Below are 19,796 nucleotides of genomic sequence, written 5' to 3' on the forward strand. Positions count from 1 at the left end.
GATTAGAAGACTGGTCACAAAATATAAATGAATTTCAATGGAAATTTCACTGGCAAGTCTCTGCATCTCAGGCCTGGGTCTATGATTCTTAAGATATCAGTTTTTTCTCCAAATAGACTCACGTCTCACGGGTTTTGACAGCTCAGTCTTTGACCTCGTTCCGAGAAGAAGTAAGACAGATAAATAGTTCAGGTATCTTGTGTACAAACATCTTCAAGTGTTACAGTTTTCATACTTGTTTGTACACATAGTATTCAGCCAACATGTCTATATTGCCCAGGGGTGTATGTGTAATAGTATTAATTTGTAAAAACTCTTAAAGAAATGAATTCTGACTTCCTGCTTTCATCATACACTCAAAGGGAGGGAAAGGGGGACTGCGATGCAACAGAAGAAAGAAAAACAGATGGCAGGAGAAGAAGGGAGACAGCCAGGAAGAGCAAGAGAGCACGACAGCATGAGAGACTGTATCTCACACTTCCTTCCCCTCCACAAAGGAGCAGAATTAGGCCCATGAAAGAGCCAAACCTTCTCTCTGCTTTGGCTCCCTCTCTTCGTCAGAGAACAAGAACACCTAACAATAACAACAACACAGGCACATCAACCCATCATGTAAGATGCCAGCCGGGCACCTTTGAAGGTTTGTTGGCTGTGTATGTTGTTCAAGGCTCATCAGCGCATGGAGATGCATGGGGAACAAAGCGCAGGGTGATGCCTTGAAGATCTGACAAGAGCGTGACTCGCCCACGAAGAAAAAGCCAAAGAGAGAAAGAGAAAACGAATGCAGGGAGAGAAAGAAATGAGAGAATGACAGAGCGAAAGAGAAGGCAGAGGAAACAAGACACAGGAGAAGATGATGATAGAGGAGAAGAGTGGAAAAAGTGAAGGACGAGAGAGGCTTCATGAGGAAAAATAAGTCAAGGGAGTCGATCTTTAATATGTCTTTCATATGCTCTTTGTAATGATTCCTCAAATAGCACTGCTGAAAGTCAGTTTTAAAGAAAAAATGTCATCTCTGACTCCTGAATTACCTGCTTTCTAAACTAAGGTTGTCAGGTAATTCTGTATGTAATACCAGCCATTTTTTTGGAAAAGGGAACAGTCTTTTTTTAGAAAATTACTCTAATTTGCCTATTTTCTGGTTCATCTAGCAAAAAGTTATGCAGTGTCATAGAACAGCCATGAAATAAATCCCCTGTAAATGCACAGGTGTTGATTTATCTTCATGGTCATTTTGGGGGCTGCACTGTACTTTGTGGTAGCATTGTATTGCGTTACACAAAAAGAAGTGAAACAAAGTAGAAGTTAAACTAAAAGTAGAGAAAATGCCTCAACTCACATTAACTCTTAGAAAAGTGCTGTGTGCCAAAAGCAGTACAAAGAAGCACAGGAGTCACGCAGCTTCCCACCACTTAACTTGTGGATCCTAATTGTATTTCGCAGACCGCAGTCGATCTGGTGTGTGTGAGGTAGTCCACAGAGCATTGTGGTTTCCACTTAGAGGCTCTTTCTTGAATGGCTTCAAAGAGAGCTAGATGGACCGCAACGTAGCATAAAGAATCCAAACAGTGTGTACGTGGGATGTATGGAGAAGCTGACATAACAGGAGAAGATGCAGAAATGCACATAGTGCGTGGAGCTGAAATGGCTCAACCACTTAAAATCTTGTCTCGACAGCACAGGGTCAATTCCCATTCCTACTTATTCTGAAAAATTGCTTCTTAAAAACCAACAACTGCCTTCTCTATGCTGGAAAAATCTCAAAAAAGCAACTCTCAGTAAGTGAATGAATTAAGTCTCAGGCACCAAGTCCTCTTCCTGAACACCCTGAAGAGGAGGGTTCCCCCGACACAAGAACAGTAAAAACTTCTGCAAACAGAATTTACAGCAGCTTTAATGTCCCACCTACAACACAACTGATTGGTTGGACACAAATGAACTAGCCTATCAACACTGGAGGATCTGAATCTGCAAAGTTGTTGAAAGGTTAAATATTGGTTATCGGTCTCCTTGATTACAAATAAATCTATATCGGTATTGGCCGCTCCCTAATTTCAACCTTTAAATGCATCAATCTGGCCTAATCTGAGAAGAAAATTTAAACTGTTCAACCTAAAAATTAGTAATTTACCCACAACAGTGATGCTACATATACTTACATATACATATAGTGTCAAATGTCAAATAAAGGACCAGTACAAAAAAAACGGCATTATTGGCGAGTATTTTTTAGCAGCTCCTACAAACCTTAGAAAAATCATCCAAAAAACATGCATCCCTTAAAGTCTGACAGTCTTTTCTTTCAACTGCTTCAAGTCTGAGTGTGCTTTGTATCTGACAGAGTGTCTTTATTTTGTCAAATGTAAGTGTGAGACCAAAACAAAGCTTTAATCTACGTGAATGTGGCACAACATAAACTCTCGCAGCAGGAGAGCACTGCAGACACCAGTGTTGTCTACAGGTCACGCTCTCACAGTCTAATCTAAGTGTTAACCAGAACGCTTTGATAAATACTGCTCATGAGCACATTTAAGCACTAACTGAGATTTAAGTGTAGATCTGAAGAAAGGGAGAACAGAGACGAGAGGGGAAAGAGGGCACAGAGCTGCAGGATGAGTTCATTGACCAGAGAGTAGTGAAAAGAGACACCATTTCGAAGGGGTCCCAGGGTTGATTCCCTGTGACCTGTTGTGATGAACCTCCATGAGTTTTGCCAGCTATAAAAGACGCCCCTCTGCACTGAGGAGAGCAGCGCTCACAGTAGATGGGCAGCAAAAAGAGATGAGTGATCCTCACATGAATAGCACATGGCACAAAAGATCAGGGAGTTTTTACCAGGAGGGAGAGACGGCACTTACCAATGTACTCAAAGACGTAGACGACAAAGAACGGCGTGACCAGGTCGTTGATGCCTTGCACGTAGCCGCTGGCAGGGTGGCGGATGGCCCAGATAAAGAGGATCCGCTCAAATATCTTACACACACAAACATTCACACAAAAACAGAGTGTCAAAACAGCGAGAAAGAAGGTAGGCAACTTACAATGATGTGAAACGGAAAAGCAATAAATCTCGACATCTGAGAAGCTAAAATCAGTAAATGTTCAGAATAAAGCTGCTCGAACGATGAACCCTCAATTAACTGACTAATCTTTTCCCTCACAAATGACATGTTAATAACGAAGGAAAATGCTCATGTTCACTAACACCTTAAACAGTTCTACTGTGACAGCAAATTATGCCTCTGTGACACGAGGCTGGATGAAATTACAAGTTTAAAATCGTGAGAGAGTGAAGTTTAGAAAGTGAGTGAGCGGTGGGAAGGCTGTAGTAGCAATCAGAACAATTTGAGACATGCCAAGCTGGTGAGGAGGAAAGCAGTTGAATCTCAATCACATTCTTTGCTTGCTGTGGCAGTCTGGCACAGATGTGGATGTGGATTTTTAAGTTGGTACAAATCTGGTTGAAACTTTTCTGGAACCATCATTGCATTTTAGCTGATCACAGACATGTGATTTACGAGGTAGGAATATCTTATTTTTTTGTGGATGTGTGAAAAACACCATTAAAAGATGCCCTGTGGGGTTTTTGACAACTAGGAGTGCGACGGAGCAATGTATTTATTTGTGTACCGTGCAGGCGCATGAGGACGCACACGGACTTTCATTCACCTATTTAATTTATTTAGCTATTCCGCTGAATTGTCAGTTGGGGGCAGTAGTGTGCACAGTAGCGTAGCAATGCACCAACACGGACAAGCAAGGAAAAGGCTGCAAGCTAGAATACCTTGATTAAACAACGCAAGATCCAAAATATCTTTAAAGAATCAGTTTTACAAATGTGTTATGAGGGAAGGATATGCATTCAAAATGTTTGTTAGACCTCAAGGATACGCACAAAGTGTTTTGTTGTGAAACATCAGATGTACACACAGCTTTTGTTTGTATACAAAAAAACTATATATTTATAGTATATAGTATATATTTACATATGTTCTCATATATAACGGCTCTTAACCTTGAGACTAATTCAATGTCGATTTCAATTAGAAAATGCTCCTATAAACACTTACTTTACAATGATATTACTTGAGCTCAATATCTAATAATTGCTTCTTCAAAAGCCTTGGTTGAATGTTTAATATGTGTGTGTTGTTTGTTTGTAGTTATCATCTGGTATTTGAATCTCTGCTTTATCTATCCTGGTATTTACTTTCAATATGCATTTAAGATCATCTGTGTATCTCTTGGGACAGCGCTATCAAAACTTCTGTTGGTTATGACCATTAGCCAAAATTGAAAGCCACACATACAGTAAGTGAATTTTGGACATTACTGAAATGGGTCTGAGATGGACCATTTTTCTTTGCCACTCTTTCACTCTCCCAGCTTTTTTTTTTTTCTATGCTCACTTTGAACTTTGTTCTCTGCTTTAATGTTGGTCTCCTCCCTCCTCTCTCCCGTCTCCCCACTCTTTTTGTCTCTTTCTCTCGCTCGTCCCCCTCTCAAGTCCGTCTCCTCCTCCTCTCTCCACTCCATTCTCAATATTTTTTTGCAAGGCAAACACTTCCATCTTCGTTACGGGTGGCTGTTTAATGTTGTCAGCCCGAGTGAATCAGAGGAGGCTTGATGTTGAGCTTGTTTTCTCTGGTGTGCAAATGGATTCCCCCTCACACCTTGCGGTACCACACCCATCAAGCATTTTCTTATTTTGGGGGAATATGTCATGTTTCTGTCACTTTCTAAATAACCTCATAGCTCATTGTTTTATGGATAAAAAAACAAGTCTATGGCAATGTCGTTTTTTTTAAGAAGCTGGGCGTGCAAACTCTCATTTTTATATTAAGTAATTTGATCAATGTTAAGACAGTCTGGGAGATTGGTAAGACGCAACTCTCTCTGGCTTTCCCTACACTTTCTCCTCAAAACCCCTACCTGCCTCCACACATCACACCTCCTCTTCCCTTATCAAAGCTGCGTCTATCAAACAGGGAGAGGTGCTGCTGCTAGCATGGAGGAGTGGGTAATGGGACTTTCTTTTCATGCAACCTCAAAAGCTGACATACATATTTCACGCTGGCACCTTCACACAGAACCACTTTAAGTGAACCCCGTGCACGCACACACTACCCTTCCCACATCCCGTTTACTATGGGTGCCTTGGTGTGTTTGTATGTGAGAGACAGAAAACAAAGATGTGGAGTATATCCAAGATAACCAAACAACACCGTCTTCAGGTTGAAACAGAGTTCGTGCACTCAATTCTTGCAAATTATGTGAATCTCACATCAATGTCATATTTTTCTCTTGACACGGTGCATCTCTAGGACAAAAGATCCGTTTGCAGTTCGCATTACTCCCAAGTGCCTAAATAAGTCACCTTTTAAAGTAGATGGAATTCAAGATCACATGACAATTTGATCTTGGAAATACACCTTGTCAGGCTTCAAGCTCTGTGCTTGGTGTCAAACCACAGTGGGTCAGACAATTTGTTTCTTATGAGGACCTACCAGCAGCTACAGCCATGGTTTAGGTGTAAGGACAGCAAAGAGAAAGGACTGTTTGTTTGAAAGCAACAATGGTGGGTCCTCAAGACCAATAGGGAAACCGTCTCAATATTTTAGGTTTTCTAAAGCATCAGTGAAATGCCAAGAGTACTTCTCCATTGAAAGGAAAGCAAAGAATGCCACTCAAGCCTTTTCTCGATTATAGAAAGGTTTCCACTTTTCCCGACTGGCCTCGGCTGGCGTATGATTTACCAAGTGACTTCAGTCGTAGCACTTGTTGATCAGATTGGCTAAAATCCGTCTGTAACAGACAGTGATAAACAGATGGATCGTCAAATCACCCGCCAAGTATTTTTTGAAAGGGCATGATCTTTTCCAAACAGTATCTAATGGTGACTTCCCAGAGAGTTCTGCTTAACAAACCACCTGCTGCGTCAGGTTTAGCCATAAAGGGCAATCTCAAGGTTTAAAAATGGAAGTGATACAACAAAACATCTCACACAAAGTGAGAAAAACCTTCCGACCAATTAGTGTCCTATGAGGGATTATTATTATATATTATATATTATATACGGGCGTTATTGAGGTGTGACGTCAGCAAAAGACGTTTGAAAATCACCTGTCAGGTATTTTTTGAAAGGGCAGTATCTAAGGGCAACTTCCCAGATGGTTGGTGTAAGTAACCATCTGGCGAGTCAGGTTACTCGATAAAGGGCAATCTCAATGTTCAGAAGTGAAAAATCACACAACAAAATGCCGTCAAAGCAAAGAAGTCTTGAACATCTAAAACATAAAGTTAGAAAACCTTATGATCAAAAGACAAATCCTCTAACAAAAGATCAAAGGCTCACTCATGATAGTATTCATCAACAGCCACACTAAATTGCAACCTATGCACTGATTTCTTATAAGTTATTCATTAAAAAGCATCAGTTAAATCCTCAAAACAAGAAAGGAAAATCAGACTTCCCTAATATGTTCAGTTACCGAGATCTACAGATAAATCCTGCTCTGTCCACCCTCTAATCACAATCTGGAGGCAAAACTAAACTCTTTTCACATTCAGAACTTGTAATTGCAGATTACCAACATCTCCTCAAGACTGTATTGTTCTCCCAAACAAGAAAAACTCAAACACTTAGATAGCACTTAGGAAATCACTGCAGAATTGCTTCAATATCCCACTCTCCCCCCCTCAATGGAACAGACCGTTGACTGCCTTCCATCTCGACTAAATCTCTCCGAGCCCCATGGGGTGGGAGACAAACAAGTGAATGAAATGAAGCAGAGGTGATTTTCAGGTGGCGCTGCAGCAAGCGTTACCATATTAAAAAAAGAGGCCTTTGGAGTCTGTTGCATACCAAAATATGGGAGCACGCTGCTTGAATATTTCAAGGGTAGCTTTTAGTTTGCACACAAAAAGAGGGGCGAGTTGATGTGTGGGGATGAGAGGGAGAAAGAAAGGGGTTCTGGAGGAGGTGAAAGGGAGGTAAGGGGAGATATACACATACTGTACATGAATATGTACAGTATGCACCTTCTCTGATCTTATCTCTCTCCTTGCCTCCCTGGTTACAGCCCCAAGTTGTATCCCGTACAAGACGGGGTCAAGGGAAGGCGGCGTTGCCTGCGGCACTGCATGTGTGACTCAGTGTGTTAGAATTAATGTGCTTGTACATGTGCATGAGTCTGTGCACTGACGCACTTTTTTTGCTTTACTGTGTGTACACACGCAAACGTGATTGTGTATTTTGTGCCTTTGCTCACACCTACGTGTAGGTGTAAACACACACAGAGCGATCCACAAGCCCTGGCCACCTCATTAGCCTGCACCTCATTATGGGATTTTTCTATCTGGGTTTTTTGCTCTCTGCTTCTCAGGCCAGTGGTTCTATGTATGACAGGACCTCCCAGAAGCACTGCAATAATAAGACAAACTTAACCCCATATAAATGAGTGGAATCAAGTTAATTTCCCTGTTAAGTTGTTTTGGGAAGCTGCACCGATAGTCCCCTCAAGCCTGCTGAGGCAACGTTATACACCACGGCAGAAACAAATGTGACACTGACATTTGAAGTTTTTAAGTAAGACTGCTATCCAAAGCAACTTCCAATGATTTCATTGCTAATGATTCCAGAAATGTGTGCCTTGTTGTACGTTTTCCTAATGTGCCCAGATTACCATTGATAGTCGCTGCTAATTTAATCAAACATAAAGCTTAGGAGGGTTTTAAGATAATTGGTTAAAATATCCCCTAAAAACACAAGAAACGCTTTGTTCAGTGGAACAAACAAAGCAGAGCAAAGACATATTTAAGTGTTAACCATGCAGAGTGTAAGTGTGTCTGCTCATGCATGCATGACTGAAGGTATTATTTCATATCTTCTATATGTAATCTTAGTTTTTGTGTGCGTTTGTGCGCCCATGCTAGACCATGCAGTGTGCTCAAGTGTGGGTTTTCCCGATTCAAACTCCTGGGCAGATGGAAAACAGGACCTAAAATTCAACCTTTGACATGACACCCATCGATAACATCAACACACTATCAGCAATAACCTTTTTGAGTCAGTTCATGTAACTTTAGGGGATTGTGATTTGTCATTTATTTTCATTTGACCGAATTGGGGCTTTATTTCTCTGCATGATTCATTTAAATATTTATTTTCGAACGTGTACATTTTTTTTTTCATAAACAAACGAAACAACAAAAGAGTAGTGCATATGAAGACTGGCAATTCTGATGACATGTTCAAAAGGAGTGGGAGGAGGTAAAACGTATCTAATCCCACCCCCTTATCTAATCATTTCTTATGAATACATAAATAAATACATACATAATTAGATAATATATACACACATATCCAAACATACAAATATATAACATTTATAACCAAATACGTCCTGCAAAATATAATTTAATTTACCAACCATTATCTTATGCATTATATCTTATATATTGATTTCTTTTGTCTTCTATAAACACGTACTATTCCCGTAATTAGTTTTATATGTTATAATGATTTAAGTATGTATTCACCAGCATCTACTTAACCCTCACCATAGCTATCTATATATTTACGCACACATATACATATATATACATATATATGTGTGTGTGTGTGTGTATACACATTATGATGCCCACAATATCAGTGCCACTAATAATGTTCCCACCCGTCATCTGCCCAAAAGCAGAGGGGAAAACCCTGCTAGGTGAGGTGGTGTGTGTGCAGCAGGGAAGGGGGGAGAAGGGCGGTCTCACCTCTTGGACAGAAGCTTGTTGAAAAAGAGGAATAAGGGGATTAGTTCTCGGTATGTCAATGTGAATCTGCAGAGACAGAAAGAGAGAAAAAAAAGACAAACACTGAAGCAACGGGCAGGTTAGCACAGATATGGCCAATACAGGCAGTGACAGAGAGAGAGAGAGCAACAGTTAGTGGATTGGTGTCCTTGATTGAAGACAAACGGGGGTTCGGTGGTCTGAAATGGACAGCAGAGGTGGTCTTGAATCAGATTTCTTCATGATACTATGTGCTTGAAAGTACATTTGAGTGTGCTTTTATGCGTGTTGGACCACGTTTACACCATTTCAGAGTGTCTGCCCCACAGATGAACAACAGGACAGGCAGGCAGATTCGTCAGAAGGGAGCCAGACTGATGCGGGACAGCGGCTGGAGCCAAGCCAGCTGAAACAGTCCGGACCGGACAGACGGGCGGACTGTCTGTGAGAGTGTGTGGCTTGTTACTGTCAGCACTGGGGATTGACCCGTACTTACAGTCCTGTCTGCTCTGTCCACCTTACCTCTGTCACCTTTGGCTGCAGCACCAAAGACTCAGGACTCATCCTAGGAATGTCTATATGGATCTGACAGCAACACGGGAGAGAAAGGTGTTAGACACACACACACACACACACACACACACACACACACACACACACACGTTTACACTCGTGAGTACTAATGTAAAGTCCCCTTTATAGACTTGTTCTCAATATTCCACATCGCAACCTGCTTTGAACGGCTGTAAGATCTCCTCAGGAAAAGAAGCACATTCAGACTTACAGGGTGATTCTGGTATCAGCTACCAGACCATTCAGTCCATCTTCTGATAGCTTAAAAAATACAAAGCTGGATTTTTTCAGACATTCTCTTGGGGTGGAACAAAACCGCAGCAGTACTTCAAAAAGCTAACAGTGCAAACTGGGACTTCTATAATGGCTTCATCCGTATGCATATTCATACACACAAGCTGTTTAGGCAAGTTACCAACAACATAGACAGATATATGAAAGAGACAGATGGACAGACAAGTAGAAACATAAACCATGGAGGCAGATGGAGATTTATACTGACTAATTGACCGTCCCATATGGAGTATGGACTGTGGATACACAGACAGGACATATAGGTACATGTAATGCATATAAATATAACTCAGGCAGCTTAAACATAAATAATTTACGATAAAAGAGACAAACCTAGCCTCATGAGCGATTTTAGTGCCAAACCAACATACTATGTACAAACACACATAATCACACACCAATTCTTTTTTTTTTTTTTTTTTAAATCACTAGAAATCACTGCTCGCTTGTCAACACAAACAGTGTTGGAACAAGCAGAATTTGGCAGAAAATGAGGCTTCAAGACGCAATCCAAACAGTCATCAAAACAAAGTATGCCAGCTTTCTGGCACGCCGCAGAGGAGATCAATGGGAAATTGGACTGGATATGAGAAATGTGTGTTTTTGCTATCGACAGCCCACTTTGATGTTTCTTATCGGCCTGAAATGAATGGGAAGTAGTCAAGTGTTAAAATGAAAGAGGATGTGGGGGAGAGAAAGAGAGATAAACAGAGACAGAAAGAGTAAAAGTAGATATTATTTTCAAAGTCCAATGAAAGAGTTGGTTTAAGCAGCTCTCTGAAGCTTTGGGCTGGTCGTCTCTACTCGGTGAACAGAGCTCGACCACACTCCCTCCATGTCAACACAGACAGACCAACAGACAACCGTCCAATGAGTACATGAGGGAGAAGGAGGAAAGGACAAAGAGAAAAAAAAAAAGCATGGAACTGGTTCCAGTAATCCTGTCTGCAGGGCCCGAATCCTGTCAAAACACACGCTTTCTCAGAAAAAACACAAACATAAACATAAACAAGCTTGTGCTCTGGATTTGTGCTGAGGGAATAAATTATTTACAAGAAATTGTTCTTGTAATTGGAAATGGAACCTTTTGTTGTTCGTCTTTCATTCTGTCCTTCAAGTTCGGGGATTCTGACAAGTGTTAAATAAAAGTCCGATGTAGAAGAAATGATTAAACACACCACATGTACACAGGAGGTAAACAAGAAGATGTGAGCGTGCATGTTTGAGCGCAGTTGCATATACCTGTCTGTATGTGTCCTGATGGTGTTCGTCGTTGCGGGAGTCGTAGTATTGCTGGATGAAGCCGAAATATTCTTGTCTCTTCCTCTGTAGGACGCTGTCTCTCCTTTCTGCATTAGCTGGCAGGTAACCCTAAGAGACGTCGAGAGAGAAAGAGGGGGGCAAAGAAAGAAAGCAATGTTTGATTCTTTGACGTGTTTCACATCACAGTGTAAACATATTTATCTGTTAATCATCTTCTTAGACCTCACTTAGCAGATCATTGTAAGTTACGTCACTGTGTCACACATTTGCATAATCTATGCCTATATTTGCAATAGAAGTGAAGCTAACTGGAAGCTGAAAACACAACAGAGCCGTCTAGAGACACGGTGAACGGTGCTGGCTCAGGAGTGTGTGAGCTCACCAGTCAGAGCACACTGGGTATTTGGGAGGGGGGTCTTAAGGAGTCTTCTTTAAGGAATAATTCCACATTTTGGAAAATATGCTCATTCACTTTTATGTGAGTAAATCAATCCATTTCTAATATCTAAACACTAAAAATATGCCTCCCAGCACCTCTAAAGCTCTAAAACTAAAACATGTTATATCTCATTTGTTTAATTTGGAAAAAGAAACAAGTGTTGGGAGTTGTGGGTTCTGGAGTCGTATTGCACAAAAATGCTTGAGTTAACCTGAGTTAATGCATTGATGAAGGAAACCAGATATAGCATGTTACGTGGTGAGCTTTAAAGGTGCTGGCAGGTAGATTTTGTTACCTTAGGACAGAGTCAGGGTAGCTGTTTCTGCCTGTTAAGAGTGCTATAGATCTTCTTATCCAAGTCTGAATAAGCATATTTCCCAAAATGTCTAACTATCCCTTTACATGTCGAATGTACTAAAAATCAGTTTTCATTAGACGCTCACTCATAATATATTGGTATAATTGGCATCAAAATTAACTTGTCTGCAACCAATGTAAAGTTGCCCTGAATTTCACAAAAGTAGCATTATCTGAAATGTACTGTGTACATTTGCAAAGCCTTACAATATTATACTGATACTAGCAGAGGCTGTACAAACATCAGTGGGTGGTAATAGTCTCAAACTAATACACCTGTCTATTTGTAACACACAGGCTTTTGGGTTCCACATGGGACTCATTAATTCAGCTCTGTAGATATTCACTAAAACTGTCTTCGGTGTCTGAAACAGCATGGCATTTTATGTTTTGTTTCTGTCTCTCCTATTTATTTATTTGTCTGTCAGTATATACTATTTAATGAGCCTTTATTTATAAACCCTTGTTCTACAACCTTGACTTGCCTTCAGTTTGTTAGCTCAGTTCAATCACAAACCAAACTTCACCACCGGGGATTACATAAATGACACACTTCACTTTGCAAAGAAAACTTTCTGCAGCTTGACCGAATACTTTCAGCGTCTGCGGAGAACTACCTATCTTTCTCTCGCTCTCTCTCTTTTTGTGTGTGTTTGTGTGTGCGTGTTCGCCTGCATATGCTTCTGGGAAAGTGTTTGTCAGACAGTTTATGCGAGCATACATTTGTGATAGTGTGTATCCTCCTTGTGCGGCCAGGCTTATGCAATGAGGAGAAAGTCAACTGCAAACCGAACAACAAATCTAAAGTCTATTAAAAGCGAGAGCTGGGACCAGGAGCTCTAAAATATTCACCAAGTTAAACTCTTCAAAACAGAACTCAAACATCACTGCTCGCCACGAAGACTTGTCCCAGCGAAAGAAAGCTGAATAGTCGTGCTATTAAAATTAACAAACGTCCTTCTTGAAGCTGTTGTTTTATATTTTCTTATGTGCTTGTGTTTGTAACTGTACAGTTAAAAGGGTTCATACATAAGTAGCTCCTTAACAATTAATTAGTTTTAACAATATTGTGGGACCTGTCATCTGGGGCCTCACACACTGATGGCATCATATAATGTAGTTATTTATGAACCAATATTTAGCTAAAAATGGGGTTGTGTATGGAGTCCATGCATCAGTTAGTCAATAGATAGAAAAGAAACTGATGGTTAGACTTTCAAAATAAAAGGCTCAGCAGTCAAATTGGCAATAATACATAATAAACAACCTCTGGCTAGCCTTTCAAAATAAAGGCACACTAAATATGTTATGACATGAATTTTTGGAAAGTTATTAAGGTCAAAACTACATGATAAGTTTTAGGCACAGAAACTACTTTGCTGGGTTTAAGAAAAAAAATTACTTTGGGTTAAAATACCTACATTCATAGTTGTAAGTGAACATAACATGCAAGTGGCGTAACTCACGTTACATAATTTTACATAAGTGATGTAAGTCCCGGCATCTACATACGTCAATTAACTTACGGAAATTAAAAACAAATCACTCTTTATCCCGAGGGAAAGTCCGTTGTATGACATAATCTGAAAAAGATTATGGAAAGTGGTGGAAAGTCACCAAAAGCTAGCAAGTGACCCTGAAATTAGAGGGGTTTCTTTGTCAAACCTTTCGGAGATGTTTTATCAGGTTACTCACGTGACGAAAAAACGTGAAATGCATCTGAAAGGTCCAAAGGTCAAGACTAAACTTTCCTCCTCAAACCTTCAGAAGAGTTCTTTGCAAGTGTTTTAGCAAACAGACACTGTTGCAGACCTGTGCTCTCTTCATCAGTCTGTCTGTCTACTCCATTTATTTTTCATCACTTACAATCTAAACTGAGCTTTTTTTTTTTCTGAGACCGCACTTGACTGCTGTTCAGTCACATCTGAGAGCAACCATGTTTTGGAGTGGCTTTAGTTGAATCACCATCAAGCTCATCTACCTGCAAGAACACAAACAGTCTGTACAACAAGCAAGTAAAAAACACAACAGGCCTTAAAAAGGCTGAGAGTCTGTGTGTGTGTACCATGTGTGTGTTCGTTATCCAGGTTAAGACTCTGCTATTTGTTGTTTTTGGAAGCAAGCTGCTACTTTTTGGTAACACTGTAGCAAGTTTGCAGAAACACACATTGCAGCAATTTTGGGCAACTGTCTGGAGAAAAATCAATAAGAGTGGCAACAGAAAGTTTCCCTTTTTGGAGAAACAAGAGACTTATTTGCTGCAGACAACAGCTTTGCTTCGAAACACACAAACACACATGCATACACCTACCTAACACATAAAAACACATTGAGAAAAAATACTCCGAAAATCCAAACACCATAGCTCTTCACGCTCATATGTGCACAGTATGTTATGACATATGAACACACACAGCACATTTCACATTCCCTGTCAGTCTTTCCATCTTCCATAGCACCGTCGTTCATTCAAACTACTTTTACATTCTCTTTATCCGCTGGTTTCAGTTACTAACCCTGAAAAACAAAAACATGCCAATCCTTTCGAAACCAAAAATCAGGCTGAGCACCGACTCTGACACAGTCGCTCGCTGCCAAAGAAAAAAGTCCACGCGCTGCATGTTGAAACGGCTCCATATGCAATCGCGCGCTCGACACACAAACACAATCCACAAGAGGCCAGCTACAAAACAGAGGGCTCCGATGTTGTGTGCACTCTGCCAAATGTGGGAGAGGAGAGCATGTGTGTGTTGAAGGTTAATGGACAGCTTAGTGGAGGTCAATCACACTGCAGCCGCACTACTGCACGAAAGGACAGGACCACACAAACACAAACAGAGAGAGCTGAAGACTGGACACAAACTGTGTCATATACTACAGTGTGATTTTATTTCATTACTACTCTTTAATACTAATAAGAGGATGTTATAGGTCTGTGCAAAATAAATGTTAGTTTTTGACATTGTTCAGGTTTTAAAGAGACAGTTCGCCCCAAAATTAAAAATACATGTTTTCTCACACCCGTTGTGCCACTTATGTTAAGGTGTTATTGACTTGTTATCAACATTTTTGCTATTCAAAATATTTGTCCCCTCAAGTGGTTGGCAGTTTTTTACACCACCTAACATTGCTAATGCTAACATTAACGTCCCTAACAATAGCTAGCACACGTTAGGGCAGTTCCGTATGCTGGGCGCATACTGTAGAACTCAGCAACTTTTACGTTTTTTTCTACAAACTGGCAACTACAGACTGTTGATACTGATGAAACACGGATACCGATAGTCGTATCTATTACCAATGGCGTAATACTATTGGCTCACAAACCTTGTTAGAAGTTGGAACAAACTGTCGGAATAGTTACACAGAGATGAACAAAATCATTTCGACATTTCAAAATTTTTCAAATTATTAATTCACAATCATAATACTGTTTTAAGGAAGGGAAACTTTTATTCGACAAGCTCTGTAGATGTATTATTTTTGATGATCTAGATTGTTTCGGTGTGAGTTTCTGATTTCTGGAGACATAGGTTATAAAGATGTCTGCCTTCTCACAATATGATGCAACTAGATGGCACCCAAAGCGCCAAAAAAATACATTTGATATAAAACACTTGGTTTCTTTCTACTGAACTACACCTGCCAACTGTCTCACAGCACCGAAGGACACTTACATTGAGCGCCACAAGCTGAATGCCATCCAGTTCCAGTATATTCAAGAGAAGGCAGACATCTCTTCAGCCGATAACGCCAAAACTTGGTAACGCACACCAAAACAATCTAGATGAATAAATAGCACTACAGGTGGGAGGGAAAATATGTATTTTTGATCTTTCGGATCAACTGCTTCTTTAAGAATAAGTGGTTAAAAAGAAAAGTATGCAGACTGCACAGGCCTTTCCTTTTGAAGATAGAGAATTAGAGAGTGTATCTCACAGTTAAGTGCATTAAGTGCCCAAGATCTAAGTGTACTTATGCTTGAACCTGAGTGACTAATTCTCATTTCATCTGTGGTCTGCTGGTTAAAAGGGGTGAGTGCAGACGTTGAAAAAACAGATGGAGGAGTGATAGTGAAGCATAAAAGCATGATGGCTCTGCTTGACCTGCCAGTGGTACGAATGTGGCAGCACAGAGCCTCCTCCTGCTTCTGTTAATCAGTCTACATAAACCTCATCTCTTCATTCTTCCTTGCATCAATCTAACCCTCGATCCTTCCATCCCTCTAATGGATCCACCACTTCAGTGAGCTCTCGGTAAAAAACAGGGGAAATATGCTTGGGGAATCCATTTGGGGAATTTAAATGAAATGTTTTTTTTCTCTAGTAAGTCTTCTCACAATCTAAATTGATTTCTACTTAGCAAACACACATTATCCTGGAAGCCAGCTGGAAACAAACTGTCCCGCTACGGGGCAAAGCAAAAGTTGAGCAAACACAACTTTTTTTCTTTAAATGCTTGGAGCCGTGTTTCTACGTGTCCATTTTCGCTCTTACATCTGGTAAACTGAGTTCCGCTACATGATTTGAGCACGGAAACATCCACACGCGAATGGATTTCATACCGTGACTCGCGACCTCCCAACGACAACTTTTTAGACATAAATGGAGCCTGTTCTGCAACTGCATGACTTATTTCTTAGCTCTAATGTATTCAGCAACTTTTCCCTGGCTGCATCTGTGGTTTTCCATACTAAATAACCAATAACAGCCAAGTCAGAGGCGCATTCATCCAATCACGAATAGAAACATTGTTGCCATTTGCTGCTTTACACCCTGAATTGACAAGAATTGATTAAAATGTACAAACCTTAAAGGAGACCTATGATGTTTTTCTTTTCTTTTTTTCCCCCTTTCCTTTAATGTGTTTTATAGTTTCTTGTGCAGACCAAAGTCCACACCAACAGAAGCTCTTCTCTCCAACAGAAAACACTGCTCCTGAAACGCCTCGTCAGTAGTCCTGCGTGGTACATCACACCGCGTCACTATGTCATACATTAGCATAATGTATGCCTTGCCTAGTGGCTAGTTCTGCGCATAAGAATTAATTTAGCACAGTTGCTCTGTTGTTGTTAGCTGGCTCATGCGTGTGTGAGCTGACCAATCAGAGCAGACTGGGTATTCGGGAGGTTGGGCCTTAAAGAGCGTTTCAGACAGAGGGGGAATACAGTGCTGCTGTATCAGACAACTAATGTGTTTTTGAGCATTAAATCATGTCAACCTATTCTAGCAGTAACACAAAATGATATTATGAACCTGAAAATGAGCATGATATGCTCCTTTAACAGTAAGAATGTTTACATGCACATGAGTTTGCCAATTTCAGTCTTATCTTCATTTTGATCATTTTCAAGATGCAGTGCAGGGAATATTCATATCCCCGTATCATCATATCAGATCATTACAATATCGAGGCTTCTGATTGTTAGCTGCAGGTGCGTCTTGATTCTTCAACATCTCAGCCAGCTCATTGCACGAGTTGATGGCGCACCTGCAAGCATGGCAGAGATTGTTCACAAAACCTGGATAATTGTTTTTTCCGTGCCACAGTATTCAGGTTTTTATCCGAGTCCTCCAGCTGGAATATCCGTGTTTCTCAAAACGGGGATATTGGCTTTCTGATTTCTGAAACCAGGATATGGTGTTTACATGTGCAACACAAAACCTCCATCCTCCAAAATTTTCAGAAGGTTTTGAAGTCAAGTTTCAATGAAATAAAAATGACATCCTCCCCTCACTTAGTCGATAAGCCTGTGGTCTAATCCAGAGAAAGAACTGATACGGTGCTGTGAGCAGTGCTGCTTTTCACTCATCTTCACTATCAAGGATGACCCTTCCTTTGGAGTTAGAGAAGAGCAAATACAGAGATTACCACGCATATACACACCAAAGATATATATGTACACAAAGGCAACATCTTTCAATTCCTGGTCCTTGATCTGTTTACACAAATCCATTTGCTCAGGTCTGAGAAGCTGATACCGACAGTGGAAGTGCACAAACTGTAAAGGAACGAAATAGCTGAGGTGTGAGATGCCTCGAAGATAAAACCACACGTCAGCCTCATGTGAAGCAAAATTACACTGTTTCTTACTCTCAGGCGGTATAATTATGTGTACTGTTGTAAGGCATCAGTTTAACATAATAATCTCTAAATCAGCCTTAGCTGCCACTGTTTCCTGATACATCTCATATAACCCTTTAGCCTTATCAATATTTCCACAGCCAGTTAGTTTTCTCCTCTCCCACTACTTCACATTTAACAGCCACACTCCATTAGCAAATGTACATATTGCCACGGGCTGACATTCTTCCACAAAACAGAAAAGCCATTTAATTTCTCCTTTCTCCTTCAGGCTCGGACACAGAGTGTTCTTTAAAAAAAATGAAATGAGACGGTATTATTTCTGAAATAATAAGAAGTTCAACCGGATGTGTTTCTGAGGCCAGGGGCAACCTGTGGAGCCTCTTGCTCAAGTATTTAATGGAGGTAGAAGGAGCTTTGCAGCGTGGCTAAAAAAGTCTCTCTCTCTTCCTCTCAGTCTGGTTTCTTTCTCTTTTTTTGCCTACTTTTTAATTTCCACACTGGCTAATAACAGCCGAGACAGCTATGGACGATTTCTGTGATGCAGTGGTAAATGCAGGCCGTTGGGGGAGCATTACCGCGCTCTAACCTCCGAGGGAAAACTTGTTTCTCGTCTTTGTCAGGTAAAGAAGAGCGTGGCTCAAGCACGCCTGCTGGAGGGGAAAGAGAAATCAAATAAGTTGGTGCACGCTGGTGAGCAGGAGAAGGGCACAAGGGACACCACTGGAGTGAAGTTTTATTAGGTGCCTCTGCCAAGTTTATGGAATAAAGCGTGGGCTGTGAGAGTCTGAATGTGTGTGTATGTGTCTGTGTGCCAGACAGAGAATAGATTTTTTTTCGAGCCTGATCCCTCCTATCTATTTCGCCACTGGATCATACCACAGACAGGACAGAGAAGGCAGTCAAGTGTTATGACACTTCAGAAGATATGAGAGCTTTTGACACTGTGCCCACTTTTCGCTTTAATCCAAACCTTGGATTTAACCCTGGGATAATTCACGCTGCACGAGCCTCGGAGATCTAGAAATCTATTGAAAAACCCTGCGAGGTGAGATGACTTCAGATATGGGTTTTAACCTTGCAAGGTCAAAACAGCCCCTACATATTAATCAGCCATCTGGAGACACAAGTTCTCAATGAAGATATGAGTTGTATTCCATTATACTGCATTTACACTTGTTAAAATCTGACTACCAGCATTGCTAATGCTCGTTTTCTCAAAATGTCAAACTATTCCTTTAGATTAAATGATGTGTCACTTCTGGTTGTCTCTTAATTGCTTTTAATGTTATTTAAAAAGGCTGTCATTTCTTTTTACCATCATTTCTTCCTTTTGTTGGTTTTTTTTTTCCAATCTTCAGGTGGTCCAACCATTAGAACTCTGATAGTGGCCCATGGCTGCGAAGCCTCCACCAATTACACCGGGACACATCACTGATTTCTATATTTAAGGGTGCAATATGTAAGATTTTTTGTTTAAAACATGCAAAAATGAAAACAAATAATCAAAATATCAACATGACTGTGAATAAATAAATAAATAAACAGCTAGCCCAAGCCTGCCAACCACTTTGTACCTCAAGTGGAGGATAGTATGATAGTATAGTTCAGGCCTCATGCCCAACCACTTTCTTGCCCCTCTCCTGCTTTACTCTATCCCACCTGAACCCGCCATGTCTTCATCGTAACTGGAGTCAGAAGTCAAGTTGGAGTGGCTGTAAATCACCTCGGTGCTGTACCTGTGGTCAAACCCTCCTCCTGACGGTCCAAAACTCTTATGCTAGTGGTGTAAACAACACCAACACTTCTCCGGCGCTCTTAGCTCCCAGTCCGAGCAGATTAAGCTAATAGGATAGCTAACTGGATGGCTAACGGAGGTAACTAGCCAATAGTAGCCACAGCAGTTAGCGGTTGACATTCTGCCTACCTTTCTGTTTGAATTTGACAGGTGGCCAATTCTTACATATTGTATCTTTAAGTATTTATTACTTTGACTGAGATA

The 19,796-nt window shown here is 40.7% G+C and overlaps 1 protein-coding gene across 3 annotated transcripts in view; it reads right to left on the reverse strand.

Moving 5' to 3' along the window:
• The window catches only part of tbc1d22a (TBC1 domain family, member 22a), a 126,640-nt gene that overhangs the window by 80,497 nt on the left and 26,347 nt on the right, over window positions 1-19,796 (reverse strand). For 2 of the 3 annotated variants that reach the window (XM_084345642.1, XM_084345640.1), the window contains 3 exons: window positions 10,894-11,022; window positions 8,767-8,832; window positions 2,859-2,973 (listed from right to left, as the gene is read on the reverse strand). In XM_084345642.1, coding sequence (XP_084201768.1) covers window positions 2,859-2,973; window positions 8,767-8,832; window positions 10,894-11,022 — 310 coding nt within the window. Of the gene's footprint in view, window positions 1-2,858; window positions 2,974-8,766; window positions 8,833-9,306; window positions 9,370-10,893; window positions 11,023-19,796 lie in introns of all 3 variants that reach the window. The other variant, XM_084345641.1, reaches the window with a different exon arrangement.

This window comes from Pagrus pagrus, assembly GCF_965226575.1.
Source record: "Pagrus pagrus genome assembly, chromosome: 23".
Taxonomy (NCBI): Eukaryota; Metazoa; Chordata; class Actinopteri; order Spariformes; family Sparidae; genus Pagrus; species Pagrus pagrus.